The sequence below is a fragment of the Pelodiscus sinensis genome, chromosome 5 (assembly GCF_052426305.1).
Source record: "Pelodiscus sinensis isolate ZL-2025 chromosome 5, ASM5242630v1, whole genome shotgun sequence".
In the NCBI taxonomy this organism is placed as follows: domain Eukaryota; kingdom Metazoa; phylum Chordata; order Testudines; family Trionychidae; genus Pelodiscus; species Pelodiscus sinensis.
In genome coordinates, this window is record NC_143056.1 from 30,435,780 (window position 1) to 30,457,050 (window position 21,271).

Genomic DNA, 21,271 nt, shown 5'->3' on the forward strand with positions numbered 1-21,271 from the left:
ATTTCCACGACAATGGGTGAAAATACCCACTACATCTTCCATTACAATCTGGAGATTAAAGAAAATGGGAAAGGGAGGATCATCTTTCCCAGAAATGAATTTCTCTCTTCAGGCAAGCTGCAAGCGCTCAGCCAGTCTGCCATTTTCTAATGCTCTGTCCATGACCTGGAGGGAGAATACACCAGCTAATGTATCAACCCCCACTCCACCGAGCAGTATCAGGATTTCCATACCTTTCCTTCAGGATTTAGCCTTATTTCTCTAAATTTAAACCATGCAACACAGTGTCATCCTATAGATCTGGTCCTTTCCTTAGGCCTAGGAACTTGTGCCTTATTCTTGGGTCTTACTCTTCAAGCTTCCTGCCTGGTCACTAAAGAGAGCATCTCTGCTCCATTCTGCTGAAGTTTCGTCCAGCTGACTGGCTTCCATGGTGTGACGTAGTGGGGGTACTTGCTGGGCTGTGGTGACCCCTGCTGTCTGGAGCAAGACCCAGCAGGGAAAGCCTCACTATGCAAGGGTAATTCCAAACTTGTTGAACCACTGGCCAGACACCCCCCATGGAGAGGAACAAAGGAAGGTGGAATGCTGCCCTGGCTGGGGGGCAGGGCTGGAAGAGGGTTAGTTAGCTCCTGGCTGGAAGGCAGGGAATAAGGAGCTGGGGAGGGGGCTGGGACTCCCCTATCTCAAGGGGGGCACTGAGGCCTCTTAGCCCCAGTTCCTGTAACCAGATTACATCTGTGCTGCGCTGTGCTGGAGGAGCAATAAACCACCCTCAATTCCACTGGCTGGTGCAGTCTGTTTGTGCCATTTCGGGGTGCAGGAGATGGGGGACCCCCAACGCGTCATCACACCTGGAACCTTGCAGTTCCAGGGGAACTTTTCTACTCTTTTCCTTGTGTCCCTGAATTCAAGCTGCCCTTTATATTATCTCTCAGTAGACCTAGATCTGAGTCAATTAGCTTCTACCTGTGATCCTGGGAATTACTCCCGTCACCTGGGCAATTGGCTGAGCCTTGCACAAAGTGCAGCCAAGCCCCAGCTTCTCTAGAGCAGTATTTCTCAACTTTTCTTTTTATAAAGTACCCCTTTAAAAAAATTAAGTACCCCGTACCTACAGTTTTCAGACACACAATTTTTTCTACCATTGCGACACATTTGTTTAAAACAACTTAATCGTAGCCGGGTAGACAATGAAATTTTTGGGTGTAAAAAGTACAAAAATAATAAAGTGCTGTAAAACTTAAAACAAAAATTCAATTTTCTCCAAATTTCAGTTGTGTTGATGTACCCCTCAGATGTCTCTCGAGTACCCCTAAAGGTGCTCATACCACTGGTTGAGAAACACTGCTCTAGAGGGAGAATAATCAGGTCTTAGTCTAAACCAGATACAGCCTTTACTGTGAAAAACCCTCCCTCATCACAAATACCAGACCATTTTTTTGGTGTGGGGGGAGGGATCACCCCACCTCATGCACTGGGGTTCCATTTAAAAAATTCCCTCAACACCACAGCAGTTTCAAAGCTCATAACATGATCAGACCAAATACATACTCTCCACCAAGAGCAATTCTGCCCCACCTATTCAGACTGAGCCCAGTGACAATATGCTGATAAGCAAGGTACAACTAAACCTGAGTACAGTCCGCAGGCCTGAGTTGACTCTGAAGTCTGTACTAACTTAACCCCTGCCTAGGACTTGGCTTCATTGGTAAGCTAAAGAACAATGAAACCATAACACTCAGCCTAAAATTTCTCCTTTAATTTGGCTGTGCTCTGGGTTCCCCTGCAGCTGCAGCAGCAGCAGCTTTATGTTTACCACAAATCCTAGCTTCATTCCACAGTGATTCTCATTTCACCATTTTAGCCTCTGCTGTTTGCACACCACTACTTCCTCCATTTAGCCTCAGCTAGCAAATGAAGAGAAGTGGGAGCAGCTAACTGTAGTAAAAGAAAAATTGGGCTTATCCATCCTAATTGCATCCCAGTTCTTTATGACAAAAGAATTCCTGAGAGTTTTTCTCCATAGCCAGAAAGGAGGGGAAAAACCTGAAGCTCTGGTTCCAGCTCCAAGGGAGAAGTAAACAAGAAAAGTAAAGATCCTGACACCTGTCCCTCTCCCCTTCCAGGTGACCATATTTAAAAAAATAAAACAGCCTGGGAGAGGGGGATAGCCCAAGCTGTTCCTTCTGCCCCCGGGCGGGGCTCACCCAAGCCACCTTTTCTGTCTCCTGGGGCTGGGACTGACCTGCCCCACACATCTGATTCTGGGGCTGAGTTCCCTCCCCCCCCAACTCTGCAATGCCCATGGTGGGGTCTATCCCCTGAGCCCAGGGGCTGACCCCTCTCCTGAGCTGGGGGGCTGACCCCCACCCTTGAGCCCCATGCCACCTGCAGTTGGGGGCTGAGCCCCCCCAGCTCTGCACAGCCCATGGCAGAGTCAACCCCCCTCCAGCCCTGTGCCACCTGCAGCTGGGGCTGAAGATAAAAAAGGACTCTTTTGAATAGGACACAAATATATTAATTATATAGAAGAATTTAAGTTCAGCTTTCATGATAGAATTTGCACTACAATACTTCAGTGAGGTGAACTGAAGGGTTTTTTTTAACAGTGTAAATATTTTGTAATAAAAATAAACACAAAGTGAGCACTATACCCTTTGTATTCTGCATTATTGAAATCAATATATTAGAAGATGTAGAAAACATCACAAATATTTGAATAGATAGTATTCGTATGATTGATTTACAGTGCTATTAATCGCGATTAATTTTTTTAATCGCTTGACAGCCCTACATTTTATATCTTGTTCTGTTTACATAAGAAATTCAGTTCTTGTTTATTTTGGGAGCTACTATGAATGATTGGAGTGGCATCATTGCCACCAAGAAAGTGAAATCTGAGAAACCAGAACAAAACTTTTAAAAACACTGCATGTTTGGTTGGGGTTTTTTGGTCAATTAATCTCTCTCAAACACCTGACACACACATGGGAGGAAAGATTTCTCTCTTAAAGCTCCAACCCCTGTATCTTTTGAATAAAGGGTTGACAACTGTGTTGTCCTGCAAAGAACACAAGGCTTAATTTTAAGTAAGGTACAAAAAACCACAAAACAAAAACAAAACAAACCCCCACACCCCAGAAAACAAAATTGACACCTCAAAGAAGCAAACTGGGGATGTGAATACATTTGTTGTTGTCAACCTTTAAGATTTCACTTTTTAAGAAAGCTACCAATCAGATATTGGAAAAATGCTGCAGACTACAGAGAGCGTATGGAGATATCTGAAAGCACCAAAGAGCAGGGATATGAAACAAAAAGGAAAAATTGTTCCCAGACATCAACTTTTAAGTAAATTAAAGGTATAAGCCTTCTCGATCACACACACACCATCACTCGAGAGAGAATGGAAATGTCTATCCCACAAACATAAGAACAAGCTAATCACCACGGAAAAAGGTAACAAACACCAGGTACTACTAACTATGCTTGCTTTCACATGAGAAGAAACCACACCACACCTAACCATCTCCCCTGAGGTGCAGAAAATGTGGTTGTCTGAACTGAAATTATTTTGGACAGTTGCAGACTTACCCCAGCTGTTTCTTTGCTGAGTATCTCTCCAGCCCTGTCCTGATTTGTGTTCAGCTGAAGCCAGACTGGGCACGTTTTAATGAGTTTATCGAGGACACAGATGCCAGCTGCTGGAAGGCAGTTTTGCAGATTGATGGACTGATGTGGCAATTTCTCATCATCATCTTCTTCACCAGGATCTGCAACAGGACTGAGACAGCACAAGAGAGCCCCTTTAAGCAGAAGTTTGTTGTGAAGAAGTGTAAACACACACATTACACAATGGGCACTGGACTCGAGACTATTATTTAACAGTTCTATTGTGGTAGTGCCTAAAAGACAACTAAGTCAGAACCCTGTACAGGCACAAACATACAGGAAATGAGAGTTTCTGCCCAAAGTAAGATGGGCTTAAGCTATAAATTCACCTGGGGGAAGGGGGGGTCCAGTCATTGATGGGTATTTTGCTCTGGTATCTGGATTTACCCCTTTCCCATTCTTCCAGTGATGGCACCTGAAGAACATGGTAGAGGTTCATTGTCAGGGTGGCTGGCTGGAAGCTCACACTACCCCATGCTGTAACTCTTTGGATAGTAACAGAGAGGTAGCCGTGTTAGTCTGATCTTGGTAAAACAAAAAAAGTAGGCATGTAGCACTTTAAAGACTAACAAAATGGTTTATTAGGTAATGAGCTTTCATGGGGCAGACCCACTTCTTCAGATCATATTTGAAAGTGAAATGGCATGACTGTTTTACAACAGAGGGATACAATGAAGAAATAAACAAATCAGCTACATAGAATAGAAGGTAGAGGCAAGGGGATGAGGAAGAGACAAGGAAGGAGGAAATTGCTCCCCTCGCCCCTGCCTGCTATTCTATGTAGCTGATTTGTTTACTTCTTCATTGTATCCCTCTGCTATGTAATGGTCATGCCATTTCACTTTCAGAATATGAACTGAGGAAGTGAGTCTGCCTCATGAAAGCTCATCACCTAATAAACCATCTTGTTAGTCTTTAAAGTGCTACATGACTGCTTTTTTGTTTTACTCTTTGGATAGGTCAGCCTCCCGGGGCCCAGTTTGCCAGTTGAGGGATCTAACTGCCTTTGACTTTAAAAGGAGGCATTTGTCTTCTATAATAGAAGATTAGAAGCACCAAGGCTATCAAACCACCTTTCAGGAATACCAAATACATTTAACCTTACTGTATTTTTAAAATGAACAGGGACCCTGCCAACTCATGTCACCAGAACACCTTAGGCTTGGCCTGCATGCTTCTCAGGATTCCTGGCATCATACAGTAGCTTTAATGATTACTCTGAGAATGCCACAGGGAGCACCCAACCCAAGCCCTGCTAAGAAGTATGTCACCTTTAAGATATAGTGAGTTAAAGGTCAGATTTTAGCTAGGAAGCCTTGTTTCTGTACCTTTTAAAGAGTCCTTTTAAACTTAAAGACTTTGAATAAATAAATATTGAGACCCTATAACAGCATAAACAATTGAGATTTCCCGCCCCCCCCCCCCTCATTGCTATAATTATATTTCTCTGCAGATGCTAGAAGCAGGTGGGATAGCATTTGCAAAGTGTGACATTTGAAATCCCACCCCTGCACATGCTGGCAACAGGGTTCAATGAGCACACACCAGACCCACAGTGTAGCTTTGTGGGAGTGTGTGGGGCTGGGATAGTCCCCACCTTTAGTTCAAACCATGGCAACAACCAGGCTGAGAGAAGGAGGTGGTGTGCTTAGGGGCCCAAGTCCCTAGAGGATCTGGGCATCCGTGCTTTTTGTGCACAGTTAAATTTAATACAGAGAAACACCTGCCTTTAATTTATAAGGATTCCTCAGTCAGCTTGGACTAAAAAAGAGGTTATTCACTGAATGAGGGTAGGTCTGCTCAGATTAGTGGAGACTGCAGGACTGAACCCAAAGAACACAAGCAGAACTCATCTCATGCTGCTAAACCAAAGGGAGCAGAGGCGAGTGGATGCAATGTGTATGTCTGAACACTAGAGGGAGCCCAGGGATTAGACTGACAAGGAGCCTGATTCTTCTCCTTTGTGGGACCAGCTACACTCTTAACAGACCTTGGGTCGTAACTGGAAAACTGAGGAGGTTTTGAAAGTAAATAACTAGTCTACTCCCCTCCCCCCACACCTGTGAATAGCTACTGCTTGAGCAAAAGACACTCACTCTATAATAATGCTTTATATAAAAGTTTTGTAAGTTTTTAACGCCATGGAAAAGAGGGTAAAGTACACATTGGGCAGTGAACACCATTTCACTTTGTATGGTTACTTACACCTGGGAAAAGGAAATGTAACATATTATCCAATCAGAATTCTTCATTCCGGTACACAGATCTCACACCCAGTTTGCACTGGTGTAAAAACTATACAGGGTGCATAGGCTGGAAGAGCCAGGTGCAAGACATTTGCAGTTCTTGCACAGATGTTAGAAACCATTGGAAAGGCAACATTTGTAAATAGTGACCAAAAGTAGCATCATTGTAAGTAAAGAGAGAAACCACATCAGTCGTCGACACTCACTGGCAGAGAGTTTTACAAGTGACTTCTACCCTGTGTACAAGAATGTCTCTCACCTCTCCATGTGCAAGCCTTAAAGCAGGGCTACTCAGCCTGCGGCCTATTTATTTGTGGCACACGGTGGAGTATAAGTTTATGTGGGGCTCAACTCACAGCCCCTGGGTGGGATCCTTTGAACATGGCCTCCATTGGGAACATGCTCCACAAGGGCGAAGCATCTCCCAGGTGGGGTGAGCATTGAAACAAGAGAAAGGGCTGGCTGGAACAGACAAGGTGTTGGTGTTTCTAGCCCCCAGGGAGGAGATGGCGGGAGTACTGGGGCATTGTGGGAAGTGCTTTGCATTCATGCCCCTCAGTGTGAAAAACTATTTACATATATATGCAACCACACTTAAGTTGCATCCCTCAGCATGTGCTGTGAGTATCAGTGTGGCCCCCAGGGCTTCCAAGTTGAATAGCCCTGCCTTAAAGTCAAAAAATTAAAACTCCAGCAGGGCAGTATGTTTTTATCAGGGCTCAGGGAACTTGATGTTAGGTTGAATATTTGTACTCATAATTCTGATTGCCATTGAGCTCACTTCAATATATAATTTTACCACCTGTCCTATATTCAGCATATGGAGATATGATCACCCTAATAATGATGCTAACCTCCTTTGTAAAGTACTTTGCACACTACTGATGAAAAATGTTACATAAGCATTAGTTTTTTCTCTTCATTATTCTTACCACTGGCCCTGTGTATTTTTAAAAGATCACTTTTTAAAAGACATTTCCAAGCAACTATGTGCTATTTCTTTTAATATCAATTTCTATTGATTTGTGAGCTGAAATTAAACTGTCTCTATTTTTTCCTCTTCGTTTAGTATTACTTAGGGAAAATACAACTCTTACTATCTGGGGCACATTGTGAAGTAGGTCAAATTTCCGAGCTGAACTAACTGAAAGTCTCCTGTCAAAGGCCTTAAGTCTGGGTAGCATACTGGGTCCTCAATTTAGGTTGTCAAAACCTTTTACAAAGTTTAAGACCAACAGAAAAGTTTCACTCCATGGAATGCCTTTGAAAACAGCTCTTTTTGAAGTATGTACACCCACATACCCAATCACTGTGATTGTGGTAGTGCAGGAGAACTTGACATTAATCAATCCATTCTCATTTTGGAAGCAGAGAGAAATATGAGACAAACAGAACAGCTAGTGATAAGCTAACCACATAAAAAAAATTTATATAAAGCATTATTTTTGTCACACAGGTGAGGAAATCTTTTTAAAACAGCAGTAGATGATGCTTTGAGAGTGTCCTTTAAACACAAGTACAAAGAATCCATTAAAATAAAAATGAATAAAAGCTTTGGCAAATTAACACACTCCATCTCATATCCTCCCGGTCTTTTTCTCCCCTTTGCGACAACTATCAAAATATCTACAGGTTAATTTAGTCTTGAAGATATCTGCCAAGGAAACGCATGTGAGGCAACAACAATTAGTGGAAGAAAGGATTTCAGAAGAGGAAAAATACAATAAAATAGCCTATAAGATGTTGCATGAAATCCTGTCTAAAAAAAAAAAAATCAGACAAATAAGGCTGGACCCCTGAATCCTGCTAATAGAGTGAAAACTAGCTTTAAAAGCTCAACAATGTTCATAGTTGTTTGTGTTGGGGAAGGGATAGATTTTCAAAAGTGATCCGGGACCAAAAGATTCAGATTTGAAAAACAGCATGTGCCAAAGTGTGTGCCTCATGCTGGTTTTTCAAAAGTGTTTGCCTTCTTAGGATTCTAAATCCCTTTGGAAATCTGCTCTGCTGCACTCAAAGGACTGCAAGCTACACTGCACAGGCATAGCAGACATCCTGTACTGAGTTTCACTGACTTCCGTGGCACTTCTCAGTTGTGTTAGTCCATCCATATGTTACGCACTGCAAGATTTAATCATCAATGGTATACATAAAGGTGAGGGTAAGCGTGAAGCAGAATTTTGCAGGGACTGCTGCTTTTAGATCTAGTGTTATCAGCATGATTATAACTAGTAAACTAGAGGGGTTAGTATAGGACACTTGTTAACATACATCCAGAGAAGCTACTAAACTGGGAGGAAATGCAAATACTAGCAGAGCCAGAAGACAAATAGATAAAGCAGCCTGGAATCAGATTAGATTAGAAACAAAGGGAGAATGTGTTGTGGAAGAATGCAAGCTTAATACCTAGAAACTGAAAGCAGTTCAATGAGAGAAGAGACTATAGAAAACAGGACTGCTGGGAGAAACCTGATGACAAGAATGAGTTACAGCAGATGAGATATAACCTTGCAAAACACTAGGACATCAGAAAAGATAAATGCAATTTGTAGCTGCATATGCAGAGTCATCACATTGCAGGATAGGAATCGGGCGGGTAATAGTCTCTCACTGTACAGTTCCAATCCAATTGTGAATATTGCACCTTAATAATGGAAAGGTAAATGGCAAACGGGAGGGAGCTCTGCAATGAATAAGACAGATTACGGGTGAAAGGGGCTGACTGATGAGCAAAAATAAATCAGCTAAACATGCAGAGTTTGGCTCATTTACTGCCAGCCTGAAGTGCAAAGGAGAATTTGGTGAGCTAAGACGGGGTGCAAAGAAGATCAAGTAATGGGGTAGAATTAAGAAAGGGACAGATTTTACTGCCAGGAAGCTCCGCCTATTAGGGTATAGAATATCTTCCCTGTGGTGCAGCTGGGAAACCCATTCAGGGCCATCCTTGGAATTTATGGGGCCCCATGGAACTCATCTTCCATATAAACCACACATGACTTGTTCCCACCCCCAGCTTGCTGAGAGTCAGAACCACTCCAGCCTCCAATAAACAGGGTGCCTCGCTCAGGTGGTCTTTGGCCAGGAGGAACCAGTGGTAGCTAAGTAACTGCTCAACCCCCAGCATTTTATGCACATGTTACCATAATTTGGAGGACTACTTGGATGGTAGGTAAGAGCCACTCTTACCTGGTGTTCCACTGGTGCCCAAGTTTTTGGGTCCCCAGTGCAGCTGTGTATTCGGCAGATGCCTAGGGACAGCCCTGACCCCACTTCTTGAAAAATCCAAATGCTACACACTTTTGCTGTGTCTACATTGGCACCCTTTTCCGGAAAAGGGATGCTAATGAGACACTTTGGAATTGCAAATGCCGCGGGGGATTTAAATATCCCCCTGCATTTGCATGAACATGGCTGCCGTTTTTTTCCAGCTCGGGGCTTTGCCGGAGAAAAGTGCCAGTCTAGACGGGATCTTTCAGAAAATAAAGCCTTTTCCGGAAGATCCCTTATTCCTCTTAAAATCAGGAATAAGGGATCTTCCGGAAAAGGGTTTATTTTCCGAAAGATCCCATCTAGAGTGGCGCTTTTCTCTGGCAAAGCCCCGAGCTGGAAAAAAGCAGCAGCCATGTTCATGCAAATGCCGCGGGGGATATTTAAATCCCCCATGGCATTTGCAATTCCAAAGTGTCTCATTAGCATCCCTTTTCCGGAAAAGGGTGCCAATGTAGACAAAGCCTTTCAGTTGTAGATTCTAGAATGCACTGTAGAGTCAATCCTGCATTGGCAGAAGGCTAGAGCGGATGACCTAGCTAGCTCTTCTCTATCTATGCTTCCTGGGACCCCCATGCTGTGCTAGTCAAAGGGTACACAGTTGCAACACTTGACTTCTCTGCATGCAGCAGCCATAAGATCTGGATGCCAGGTGGTGTAAGAGCTTAGCCTGGCCATTTCATAGCAGACTTCATAGGTAGCTGCACAGAGCTGGGGAGGGGGGAGATTAGGGGGCAGAACTCCTTTTGCTCATCCAAGTGCAAGGAACCATGCAGGCTGCCACACTGAGCAGTGGGTTGATTCCATTTTGCTTGTTTGGCCCTCACATACAGCTAATGACTTGTATCCCCAGCCTTTTTCTGGGTGACAGCTGCCTTCCTGCCCACACAGCTCAGAAGAGATTTGCTGGGGACAAGAGGGACATTTTTGTTCTGGACAATGTAAATATGAGAAGCCAGCCCTGAAGCTGCCTGCATCATTGCTGGGTTCTTACTGCAAATCAGGATTAAATCCCTTTGCCCCCAAGCTGACTTCAAGCAGCTTGCTGGGAACAAGCACAGTTCATATTCTCTTGGCAACGTGGATTAGTTAGTTGCATGATTACAAAAGACACTGTGCCTTATTTGGCAGGATTGAATGGCTGCACTGCTGGAAATAGTCCCAATGGGATGGTAATTTGCTCTCTCTTGGTAACTGTATAAAGATGTCACTGCTGTAAACTCATTTGTTCATCAAGGAGCCAAATTTATAACCTATACAAACCTCACTGAAGTCAAAGGCATTGACAAGGGCTGTGAGCCTATCAGCCCAGTGCAGACTTGGCTGGCACTCATAACGTGTACTAAAACCAGCCAGAACACAGAAAGTGTATGTTGCCTAGCTACAGAAACACAGATCTTTACCACTGATCTGCATGAGAATCTGTCTACTGTTAGCTGTAGGAGGCCTATGACACACAGCTGAGTTACTCCAATTCCAGCCAGGAGACTGCACTAGTATATACTCGCACTAACCAGTTCACTTCAGTTGTGTGGGTTAGCCAGCACCAGTTCTGAGAAAACTCACCAGATCTTCAGAATGGCCACAAGTAGAAAAAAGCCCTTTAAGGTATTTTGTCCATTTGTCTTTATTTGGCATTATTTGAGTAAGCCATTTGTCAGAATTGATGACCCGATGAGTTTGTTTTGTAATACAAGACTGTAGCTACATTTCTCTTGAATCTTACATTAAATGACACCAAGAGAAAGTATCAAGAGTTTTGCTATGCTTTCCTTGTCTTAGGAGAAAGGATGCTCAGAATATTTAGATTCCGGGGAAGAGCAGGCATCCATCTATAGGTCTCATATTTGTCAGACAGCATGCTACAGAGAAAGAAAGAGGCAACAGCTGTCAAACACCACTTGTAAAGATGAGAGCAACAGATTAATCTTTGGATCACAAACGTCAAGTACCAAGAGACTGCAATCAAGGACAAGCCAGCTTGTGACAGAAGCACATAAATCTGTGTGATACCTTTGAATGCAGTAACATTATCTTCAAGGAGTATCAGATCCAACACAGGGAGACAGCTAATGATGTTACAGCTCTGTTGGAATTAGATGGAAAATTGTGATAATTGCTAACTTAGAGAGCCCAATTGAGAGCAAGGGGCTGGGTGGGGAGGGTACTTCATTTGCAGTCCATGCAAAAGCTGGCAGAAAATGAGAAAGTATGCATTTGTGGCATGCCTCACAGACAAGCAAATTAAAACAAATTTGAGTCCAGTCCTTCGCTGGAATAGAAGCAAACGACACCACATCCTTTATAGCAAGTTTCATGTCACATGATGATAGACAGTAAGTGGAGTTGTGCAAACTGATTTCTTGTGTTTCTAGCTAAAAAAAAAAAATCTGTGGGGTGACAAAACAATTACAAGCTTGTGTCAAGCTGAAAAGTCAGTCAAATAAAATTTCATTCAAATCAAAATGAAGTATTTTTTATTCAATTTTCATAAAACTGAAGGCATTTTGAAGGCGTAAAATAGGTTTGAATAAAAAACAAAGCATTTAATTTTAAAAAAGTATTAAACTGTTTAGGCTGACAGAGTTAAGGTTGTAAGCTATCTAGTCACACAAATCCAAACACCCTTGCCCCACATTCACTCTCAGCAGGATTGGGCAAGGGGGTTGGAATTGAGGGGTCTGGAGTGAGGGGGGGGGGCTTTGGGCTGAGTCTGGCACAAAGAGGCCCTGGGAGGGAGTTGGGGTGTAGCAGCACCTCAGGACCAGGGCAGTTCCAGGTGCAGGGAGGGAGTTGGGGCATTGGCTCCAGGAGACTGTTCAGGAATGAGGTACAGAGTGTGGGCTCCACCTGGGCAGCACAGCAGGGCTAAGGCTCCCTGCCTGCTCTGGCTCCGGCTCCACATTGCTCCTGGCAGTGACCAGCACATACCCACAGTCTTTGGGGGGCAGGGAGAGGAAATGGAGTTCCCTGCATGTGTAATCCACATACCTACTGGGTGTGGTTCACTGTCCCATGTAGTGGTACTTGAAGAGAAAGAATTTCCTCTACTACAGTCAAAGCTGAGAGCCAGCTGGCTCTTAGCTCATGCACAAAGCTCCAGAAGGCCCAGGTTTGCTTACACCTGTCAGCCCTACATAAGCACTATCCCAGCAGTGGCCAGTTGGCCCTGGTTTTGCCCCAGCTGCTGCAGAATCAGCACTCAGGGCAGGGGCTGTATGTAGAGACATCCCTTCCTGCCCAGGGATGCACCAGTCCAACAAGCCTGCCTTCACCCTGCTGTACCACTGGACTTTCAGTCCCTGATGGGCTTTGTCTCTATGAGGCTACTGTAGCCAAGTTCCAGGAGACTCCTACCCAAACAAGGCAGGTTTGTAACTATTTGGGTCATTCTAAAATGAACAGTTCAAATGGAGGAAGCATTTTTGTCAAAGCTGCATTTTTTGGCCCTCCCAAAATTTCTCATCCTTCCCCCATTGTACATTCCAACCCTAGACTTCAAAATAAAGATTAACTAGGATTGTGGTAAGCTGTAGAAGAGGTGACAGGCTAGGTTTGCATTAGACAAGCCTTGTGACAGGGCCTTCTACTCAGAGGTGACACCCCCTTCAGGTAATTCTGGGGATTAGTGCTATCCTCCCCCTTCTACCACCTGGAGCTCACCTGTTTCTCATAGTTGCAGCACAGCAGCTTTGCAACTTGTTACTTCAGTCTCATTGTGAGGCCCACTCTAAGGCTAGGAGGGAGATGTATTCCCAAGTCCTTCTACTTAAGCAGGATCAGGCACCCCTCACACCCACTGCCCTGACCCTGCCACTCTTGTACCAACTCAAGCTGCGCCTCTCTGCAGTAATTAGTAAGGAAACCCAGACTTACCCTCTGCTCTAAATTCTAGTCCAGTGTTTCTACCAAGCAGTCAAAGTCTACATCTTCCTTAAACTTACTGCTCTCCTACCTGGACTACTTCCTACCATCTCTCCATTCTAGTTAGACCCACCTCTCCTACAGCCTACTCAGTCTCAGGAAAGGACAAACCATGCCTGTGATCAGTCTCTTGGCTTTATGTAAGCCCCACCTAATCCCTCACAGGTGAATTTGCTTCCATTTAGTGGCTTCCTCCTAGCCAAAACCTCTCCTCCATTAAAATTGCCACCAGGAAATGCTATAGTTAAGGTTGCTCACCCAACATTAAGTCAGTGCCTTTGTAAATATCAGTGCACAAAGGCTTTTTGATCACATGATCACATATTGCTTTTTCATTGTAGTTCCAAGAGAATAATTGAAAAGGGCAGGGGAAAAGTATACCCTTTAAATGTTATCAGAGATCATAGCAACAATCATGTCAAGCATTTGTGGGGTAGACATCCATTTATTTAACAATCAAGTTTCTTCTTGGGTCTCGGTACTAGAGTTGATAAGAAAGGAAAGGAAATAGGTAACCGAAGAATCTGCAATAGCTACTGGATAGGTTAGGGGTAGGGCAGAGGTTTCCTGCCCCATACGTTCTCGGAGAATTACAAGAAAGAACTGAAAACAAAATTAGATAAGAAAGAGAGTGATGGGCTCTAACCTGAAATCACTGGATACTCCCAGGCTACGTCTACACTGGTGCGTTCTCACGCAAAAATTCTTTTGCAGAAGAGTTCTGCAAAAACTCTTCCAGAAGAGAGTGTCTACACTGGCATGTGCTTTTGCGCTAGAGCATCCATGCCAGTGTAGACGCTCTCTTGCGCAAGAAAGCTCTGATGGCCATTTTAACCACAGGGCTTTCTTGCGCAAGAAATTCATGTTGCCTGTCTACACTGGCCTCTTCTGGAAGCGCTCTTGCACAAAAGGGCTTCTTCCTGAGTGGCGGAGTCAGAGTTCTCGCTCAAGAAGCCCTGGTTTTATACTTTAGAATGTTAGTTTACTCGAGCAAGAACACATGGCCAGTGTAGTCAGGCAGCAAATTTTGATGCAAGAGCGGCCGCTTTTGCGTAAGATCATGCCAGTGTAGACACAGCCCCAGTGAGGGAAGTCCAGCCTATGAACAGCCAGTCTTTCTTTGTAAGATATGTGCACTACTTGCTACAGCTTTTTTCAGGTACCTCTGGCTTTGGAAGTAGCCTAGTGATTCTCAAATTGTGGTCTGTGGTCAGCACAGCACATCCTCACATTTAGTGGTTTCCTCTGTCCTGCCCCATTCTTTCACAGTTTATTTTGACAACAGCCTAACTACAAACTCCTTCAGCAGAGCTCTTGTCTATTTATTGTAATCTGTAAATCACCATGGAACTATCAAAATGATAGAATACTAACATTTATGATGCATGTTCCAACAGCCAAAGAGTGAATAATATTTAAGCAAATCTTCTCTTAAATGCAGAGTGATAAAGGTTCCCTCTCCTTTATTTCTGGATCACCTACATGCTATTAATTCAGTAAATGTCTTTGTACCCCTTTTTTGTTCTGTTCTTTGAAGCCCTCTTTTGAAACATATTGCCCTGAATGTCAGCAATCAGTTCCCTCAGACTGAGTGCTCACTTCTGTAATCTCTTTGATACTTGTCAGGCTTGAAACTCCTCACCTCAGAGAGCTCAGCAGGAGCCCAAATGGAATAAGCTGGTGGTTGTCTATTTCTCAGCAGATGAATGCTCACCTCAGGAAAACCACTACTGATGCTGGTGCTCACAGGAGGAGCTTTCAGTGTTGAAGGGAAGAATGAATAGGCCATGGAACCTGAATTACTCTCTCTCACTAACAGTGGTGCCTCTAGGGCTGTGAATTGAGGCACACTGATGAGGGTGATCGAAGGAGGGTTTCACTGTCATTGATTCTGCTATGTCTTATCTGGGAACAGGTCGAAGGCTTCAGTCTCTTGGATGTGACCCTGGTGCCTACTAATAAAGTACCATATCCTAATTTTAATGGACACCTATGTAATAGTATTTCACAGGTCCAAATACCTTCCAGCCAAGGATTTCAAAGCACGTAGCAAACATTAACCCTTGACCTTCTTTTACACAAGCTGAAGTTCAATGTTTTCCACTGTGAATGTCCAAAGCTAGGCACCAAGATACATATACAGGCACCCAACTAATTCTCCGGGCGCCACTAATGAAGGAAAGTGCTGATCAGCAGGATTAAGGACGTTGCTAAATTGTGGAAAGTTCACAGAAGAGCCATGAGAATGATGAAAAACATGCCTTATAATCTAGTTATCTTTCAAAAAAAAGGGGTTATTTATTACAGTCTCTAAGAATTTACATGGGGAACTGAGGTTTAATAAAGGTCTCTTCAGTCTAGTAGAGAAAGGTATAACGTGACCCAGTAGCTGGAAACTGAAGACAGACAGAATCAGACTGGAACTAAGGCATATGTTTTTGATAGTGAGGGTAATTAACCATTGGAATAATTTACCTGGGGTTATGGTGGATTGTCAATCATGGATCATTTACAAATTGAGATTGGATGTTTGTCTAAAAGATATTGTCTAGGAATTATTTTGGGGAAGGCTTGTGTTATATAGGAGGTCAAACTAGAGAATCAGAATGGTCCCTTCTGGGCTTGGAATCTAGGAACTATATTTTAACAGCAAGAGTTTTGGCAGACCCACTGACATGGACGGGAGGAGGGAGAAAGGGTCAACTGCCCAGGGGCCCAACAATTCTAAAGGGCCTGGGACTCCTGGCCACGCCACTGCTACTACAGTTTCAGCCAAAGCCCTGGGATCTTTAAATGGCAACTGGAATCCTGAGCAGCATACCCCAGGTGGTACTTAGGGCTGGCTGGGGAGCGGGGTCATGGAGAAGTCCCAAAATCTGCCTCTTCTGCTTGAGGCCCCGTCCTATCTGGGAGCACTGAACCATCCCCCCAAACCTTGCACAGGGACCCAGCAATTTTGTTGGCCCCTCTGGGCTTTGGCCTCCCTCTTCTATATTCCAATTGTAATTAGATCCCACGTAGAAATAAGTATGTTGGGTTTGGTAGTTCCCTGTTGGGATTCTCTACATCAAAACATCCATGTAAGTGGCAAGTCAAGGTTAAGCTATGCGTTAACAGACGTTTGTACAAGAGGAAGCTTGCTGAGCTCTTGCCCATATCATGCTTGGCTACAGTCAGTACTGTTGGGACCTTACTTTTCTACACATTAAACTCCCCCATATAATTAGAAATATTATCTTGTAATGTTAGTTCAATTACTTCTGTGCAGGTCAAATTTAGTCCCGAATTTAGGTTTTGTAAACAAACTTTTTTGAAAACCTAAAATCTATAGCTATTTGGAATTTCAAAGTTGTTCCCATTTTTAGCAAAATGCAAAACAGCAGTTTTATTTCTGATTTTTAAAAAAGGTTCACAATTTTTTTGGAAAAAAAAATCAAAATGTCCTATTTTGCAATGTCTTTTTTTCTCCCTTTTGTGTTACTCTGTCCAGTACAATGAAGACTGTCCAAGTTTGTTTTCTTCTTTATTGTATCTTGTTTACTTCTTTACTGTATCCATCTTTTCTGCAGGTTTTCTTTTTTATTATTCTCTAATTTTTCAAAGATTCCTCAACTATGAAATAGTTACAAAGCAATAAAGGAAACTATGTTACTTTGATGCTCTGTAACTTTTCCAATATTAAGGATTTTTTATAAAGTTAGAATAGAAAACACAGTTAAAGAAAGGCAAACTCCTCCCCATGCCTAAATATTATTCATTTTCTTGCATTCACTGGGGGAAAAAGGGTGTGGGGAAGGGTGTCTAATATTTTAAATAATTTTCTATTTTTGAAAAACAAAATTTCAATTAGAAACAAATATTTTCATTTTGTTCCATTTAGAACTTCTGAGTCAAAAATTTGAAATAGTTAGTCCTACTTGATACGTGCCTATTTTTTAATGAAACCCTCTTTTCCAAACAGCAACCGTTCACCAGGTTTAATTGCACCATTATGCTAGTGTATTCCAAACCAGAAACTGAAAGTGACTGGTCTGCAGGCATTGGTCATACTAAAAGGAATCCAAAATATAAACACAGTGCACAACTGGGAATGAGTCAAATAAGATTTTTTTTTAAAGTTCTTTCCAAAGTTCATAATATAAAGTATTATTAATATCTTAGGCAAAGGATTTTTTTTTTAAACAAATGGTGTCCCTCTCAATTATTTATGTGTTCTATTCAATAGCTCTGGTCCAACTGACTGGGGGTTGAGTAAAAATCTTTGTCAATATCATGGGTCATTGAGTCACAGTTGGGGTGGTCTTCGCCTAAAACTTCTTGACATGCTTTGGAATCAACAAAGCAAACTCATCCATATTTTGCCCTGCTGGTAGGCTATCCAAATTCTCCCTAATATTCTGCTTCGTGGGCATGAGGAAGTTCAGAAAACCTGCTTTAGTTCCTCCTTTTTAAAAAAAAAAAAAACCAGGCAACTACTTACAAAAATTCCCTTCCTGCTAATTTTCTCCTCAGTTGCTATGGAGCAAAAATATCCCTGCATACCTTGTTCACAAACAATTGGAAATGGAATTACCCTGCAAACAGACCTACAAAGCCCTCGCTTCAGGAAGATTTGCTTTTTTGTTCCCTTGAACTTATGAAGCCTTTCTCCACCCCAGAGAAATGCTCAGGGCGCAGGGGAAGGCTCTGGTGATAGAGAGTTGCCAGAGCTTTTCCCTGCTTCCTCCCTAGTGCCTGAGCCAAGATTCAGAAAAGGACAACACAAATTACTAGGGGTGTGGAACAGCTTCCGCATGAGAAGAGATTAATAAAACGGAGACTTTTCAGCTTTTAAAAAAAGGAACAACTAAGGTGGGAGGGTGGGGAGGGAGGAGATATGATAGAGGTGAATAAAATCATGATTGGTTTGGAGAATGTAAATAAGGAAGAGTCATTTATTCCTCATAACACAATAATTTAGGGTCACTAAAATATATTAATTAAAATAAACAAAATGAAGTGTCTTCACAAAAAGCATAGTCAACCTGTGGAACTCCTTGCCAGAGGATGTTGTGAAAGCCAAGACTTTAACAAGGTTCAAAATAGAACTAGATAAATTATTGGAGAATAGGTCCATCAATGATGGGCAGGGATGGAGTCTCTAGCCCAGGCCTTAGCAAAATAAGGCCCACGGGCCAGATCCAGCCCACCAAACAACCAGATCTAGCACATGGATGCAGCAGAGTGCCTCAGGCAGGCCCACTGTTCAGAAAAGTGGCTGCCAGGCTGTTTCTCTTTCAAAACTGTGACCCTGGAAGGGAGAGGTGTAAGGTGTAACCCTCTGCTCCACTCCTGCACTTATACCCCTCCCAGACTTGGCAATACCCTCCCCCAGATCACAATACCCTTCTACCCCAGGTCACAAATCAAACCCCTGCACCCCAGTCCCTTGTCCTAGCTTACAACCCCCTTCTGCCCTCGGTCACATTCCAAAAGCCTGCACCCCAATCACCCACTCTATGTAACAGCTGCCTCCTTCACCCATACTCCCTCCCAGACCCCACTCTCCCTCCTGCACCGCAATCCCTTACCCCAAGCTCTCTTCTGCACCCAACCTCTGTCCCAGACCCCACACCTCCTCCATTAATATCATGGAAGCGTGAGGCCCTCGACCACTTTCTGAAATCTTGGAGTGCCCCCCATCAAAAATTATTGCCCAGCCCTGTTCTAGCCTGTTTTCCAGAAGCTGGGAATGGGTGACAGGGGAGGGATCACTTGATGACTCTTGGACATTTGGCATTGGCCATGTCGGCAGACAAGATACTGGACTAACTGGACCTTTGGTCTGATCCAGTACGGCCATTCTTATGCTTTTCATTGTGGCAGGCAGCTACGCATATCCTACATGCTGCCACCCGTGCAGTCACATCCTCAGTTACACTTAGGTTTCTTTACACCACTCTTGAATAAAGGAGTATTCAAATAGGCTATGCTTCTACAGAGTTAAAGCTGCTTTACTCTGCCAGAGTGATGAAATGGGGCCTTAATGTAACTTGATCAGGCCCTCAGTTTCCAGCTGATAAATGGCCTCATTCTGCTATATTTAATCCTGCTGAGTAGCTCTACTGAAACCAAAGACCACTCAGAGTGAGGGACTGTTTAACTGAGGAGTGTCCAAATGGGGCCCTACACATTTCCCTTCAAATGAGTCAGAATAGTTAGGTACATCTCCCAGTATGGTAATTCCAGTCCAGAGACTCTTCTAGAGAGTTTATATGATTCCATTTCAGTGACGTTCAAAATATATTACAGATTTTAAGAAACAAGGCCTGATTCAATCTAGTTATGTTGATTTAAACCCAGAACAACGTAGGGCTTGTCAACACAGAAAAACTTTGATAATTATACTGGTATAATTACACTGGTATAGCTAAATCAGTACACTTGTACTGATATACCTGCACTTCATTAGTCTAGTTTATGTGTTTCAGTTTAGCTTAAATCATTTTCAAAACAACATAGGCTACGTCTAGACTGGCATGATTTTCCGCAAATGCTTTTAACGGAAAAGTTTTCCGTTAAAAGCATTTGTGGAAAAGAGCATCTAGATTGGCACGGACACTTTTCCACCAAAGCACTTTTTGCGGAAAAGCATCCGTGCCAATCTAGACGCACTTTTGTGCAAAAAAGCCCCAATCGCCATTTTCGCAATCGGGGCTTTTTTGCGCAAAACAAATCTGAGCTGTCTACACTGGCCCTTTTGCGCAAAAGCTTTGCAAAATGGGACTTTTGCCCGAATGGGAGCAGCATAGTATTTCTGCAAGAAGCACTGATTTCAGACAGTAGGAAGTCAGTGTTCTTGCGGAAATTCAAGTGGCCAGTGTAGACAGCTGGCAAGTTTTTCCGCAAAAGCAGCTGATTTTGCAGAAAAACTTGCCAGTCTAGATGCAGCCCATAAAGTAATCAGACAAACAAACAAAAGACCAGCCACCTGTACTCATATAAATAGGGCATAAATGTACAATGCAATAATTTACACAAGTATAATTCCTTATGGGGGTGAGGTTCTTTTATTGTAGCATAACAACTGCATTGTAAATTCACACTGTATCTTAGACTGGTATAGCTGCCTTTGCAGAGAAACTCTTAGTTGATTGAAGTGGAGATAGTCTACTGATACCATTGAAACAGAGTGTAAAATCTGGCCATATGTACTGTAAGAGAGCCGGATGGAGTTGTATGCAAGCAGGAAATCACCCGTGGCTGCTTAAAGTCCAAGAGTTTAACACCTTTATTGTTGTTCTTACACCATTACATCAAGGAGATGTCACATAGACATACCCGGGTATTGCTAAACAACTGGGGATCTTGTATGTGGCAGATTAAGGTATACATGTCAGGCCTTAGGAACCTATAACTCTGCAGGTTTGATCACCCAACTAGTGCTCACAATCAGTAGGTCCCAGCACCAAAACAAGGTTGATTTGAAGACGTTTTAGTAACTCAGCATCTACTCAGCATTTTTTTTTCATTTTCAAAGTACTCTGCAGAAAGTTACCTTAGCATTTCAAAGAGCGGCACAAAAGTGAATGATACTAACACTGGCGGTTTCACATAAAATGACCAGCACTTAAACACATCATAAATATGCTTCTGAACATGTGGATAGAACACGAGGCAGTTAGTAAAGCAACTAGGCCAAGAGAGGTCAGAATTCTGCTGAGGATACCTTCATTTTGCCTTCATTAAACACGGAGGAAGAGAAGGGCAAGTCCCTTTGTCTAGTTTTTTTTATCCTTCCAAACTACATAATGTATCCCACCAGTTAATGATTAGGAGCTCAGTTCCAGTGCAGTTCAAATTGTAGCCATCCTAACTAATACATTTAGTCTCTGCACAAAAAGAAAAATGGCCCCAATTCAGGCTATTGCTGGGCTGAGTAAGCATGAGGAGCTCAGTGTGTTGAGCGGTTTCTGTTTTTTTGTTGTGCATCATGAGTGAGATTCCCTGGAGATGACTTAAAAAAAAAAAAACATTTTTGGCAGTGAGGCTGAAATGCTGAGCCAGCTCACAGGCTACAACTTAGCCAAATGGGCCTGTGTGATTAAGGACAATGTGAGACTGCACAGGAGACTGGTAGAGATTTGCAAAACAATATTGCAGGTAGCCAGCAAAGCTGG

General features: G+C 43.1%; 1 protein-coding gene across 2 annotated transcripts in view; it reads right to left on the bottom strand.

Moving 5' to 3' along the window:
• RIN3 (Ras and Rab interactor 3) overlaps positions 1-21,271 on the bottom strand; it is a 101,304-nt gene that overhangs the window by 66,671 nt on the left and 13,362 nt on the right. For both annotated transcript variants that reach the window (XM_025189929.3, XM_075926686.2), the window contains exon 2: positions 3,598-3,787. In XM_025189929.3, the coding sequence (XP_025045714.2) occupies positions 3,598-3,787 (190 nt within the window). The remainder of the gene's footprint in view (positions 1-3,597; positions 3,788-21,271) is intronic.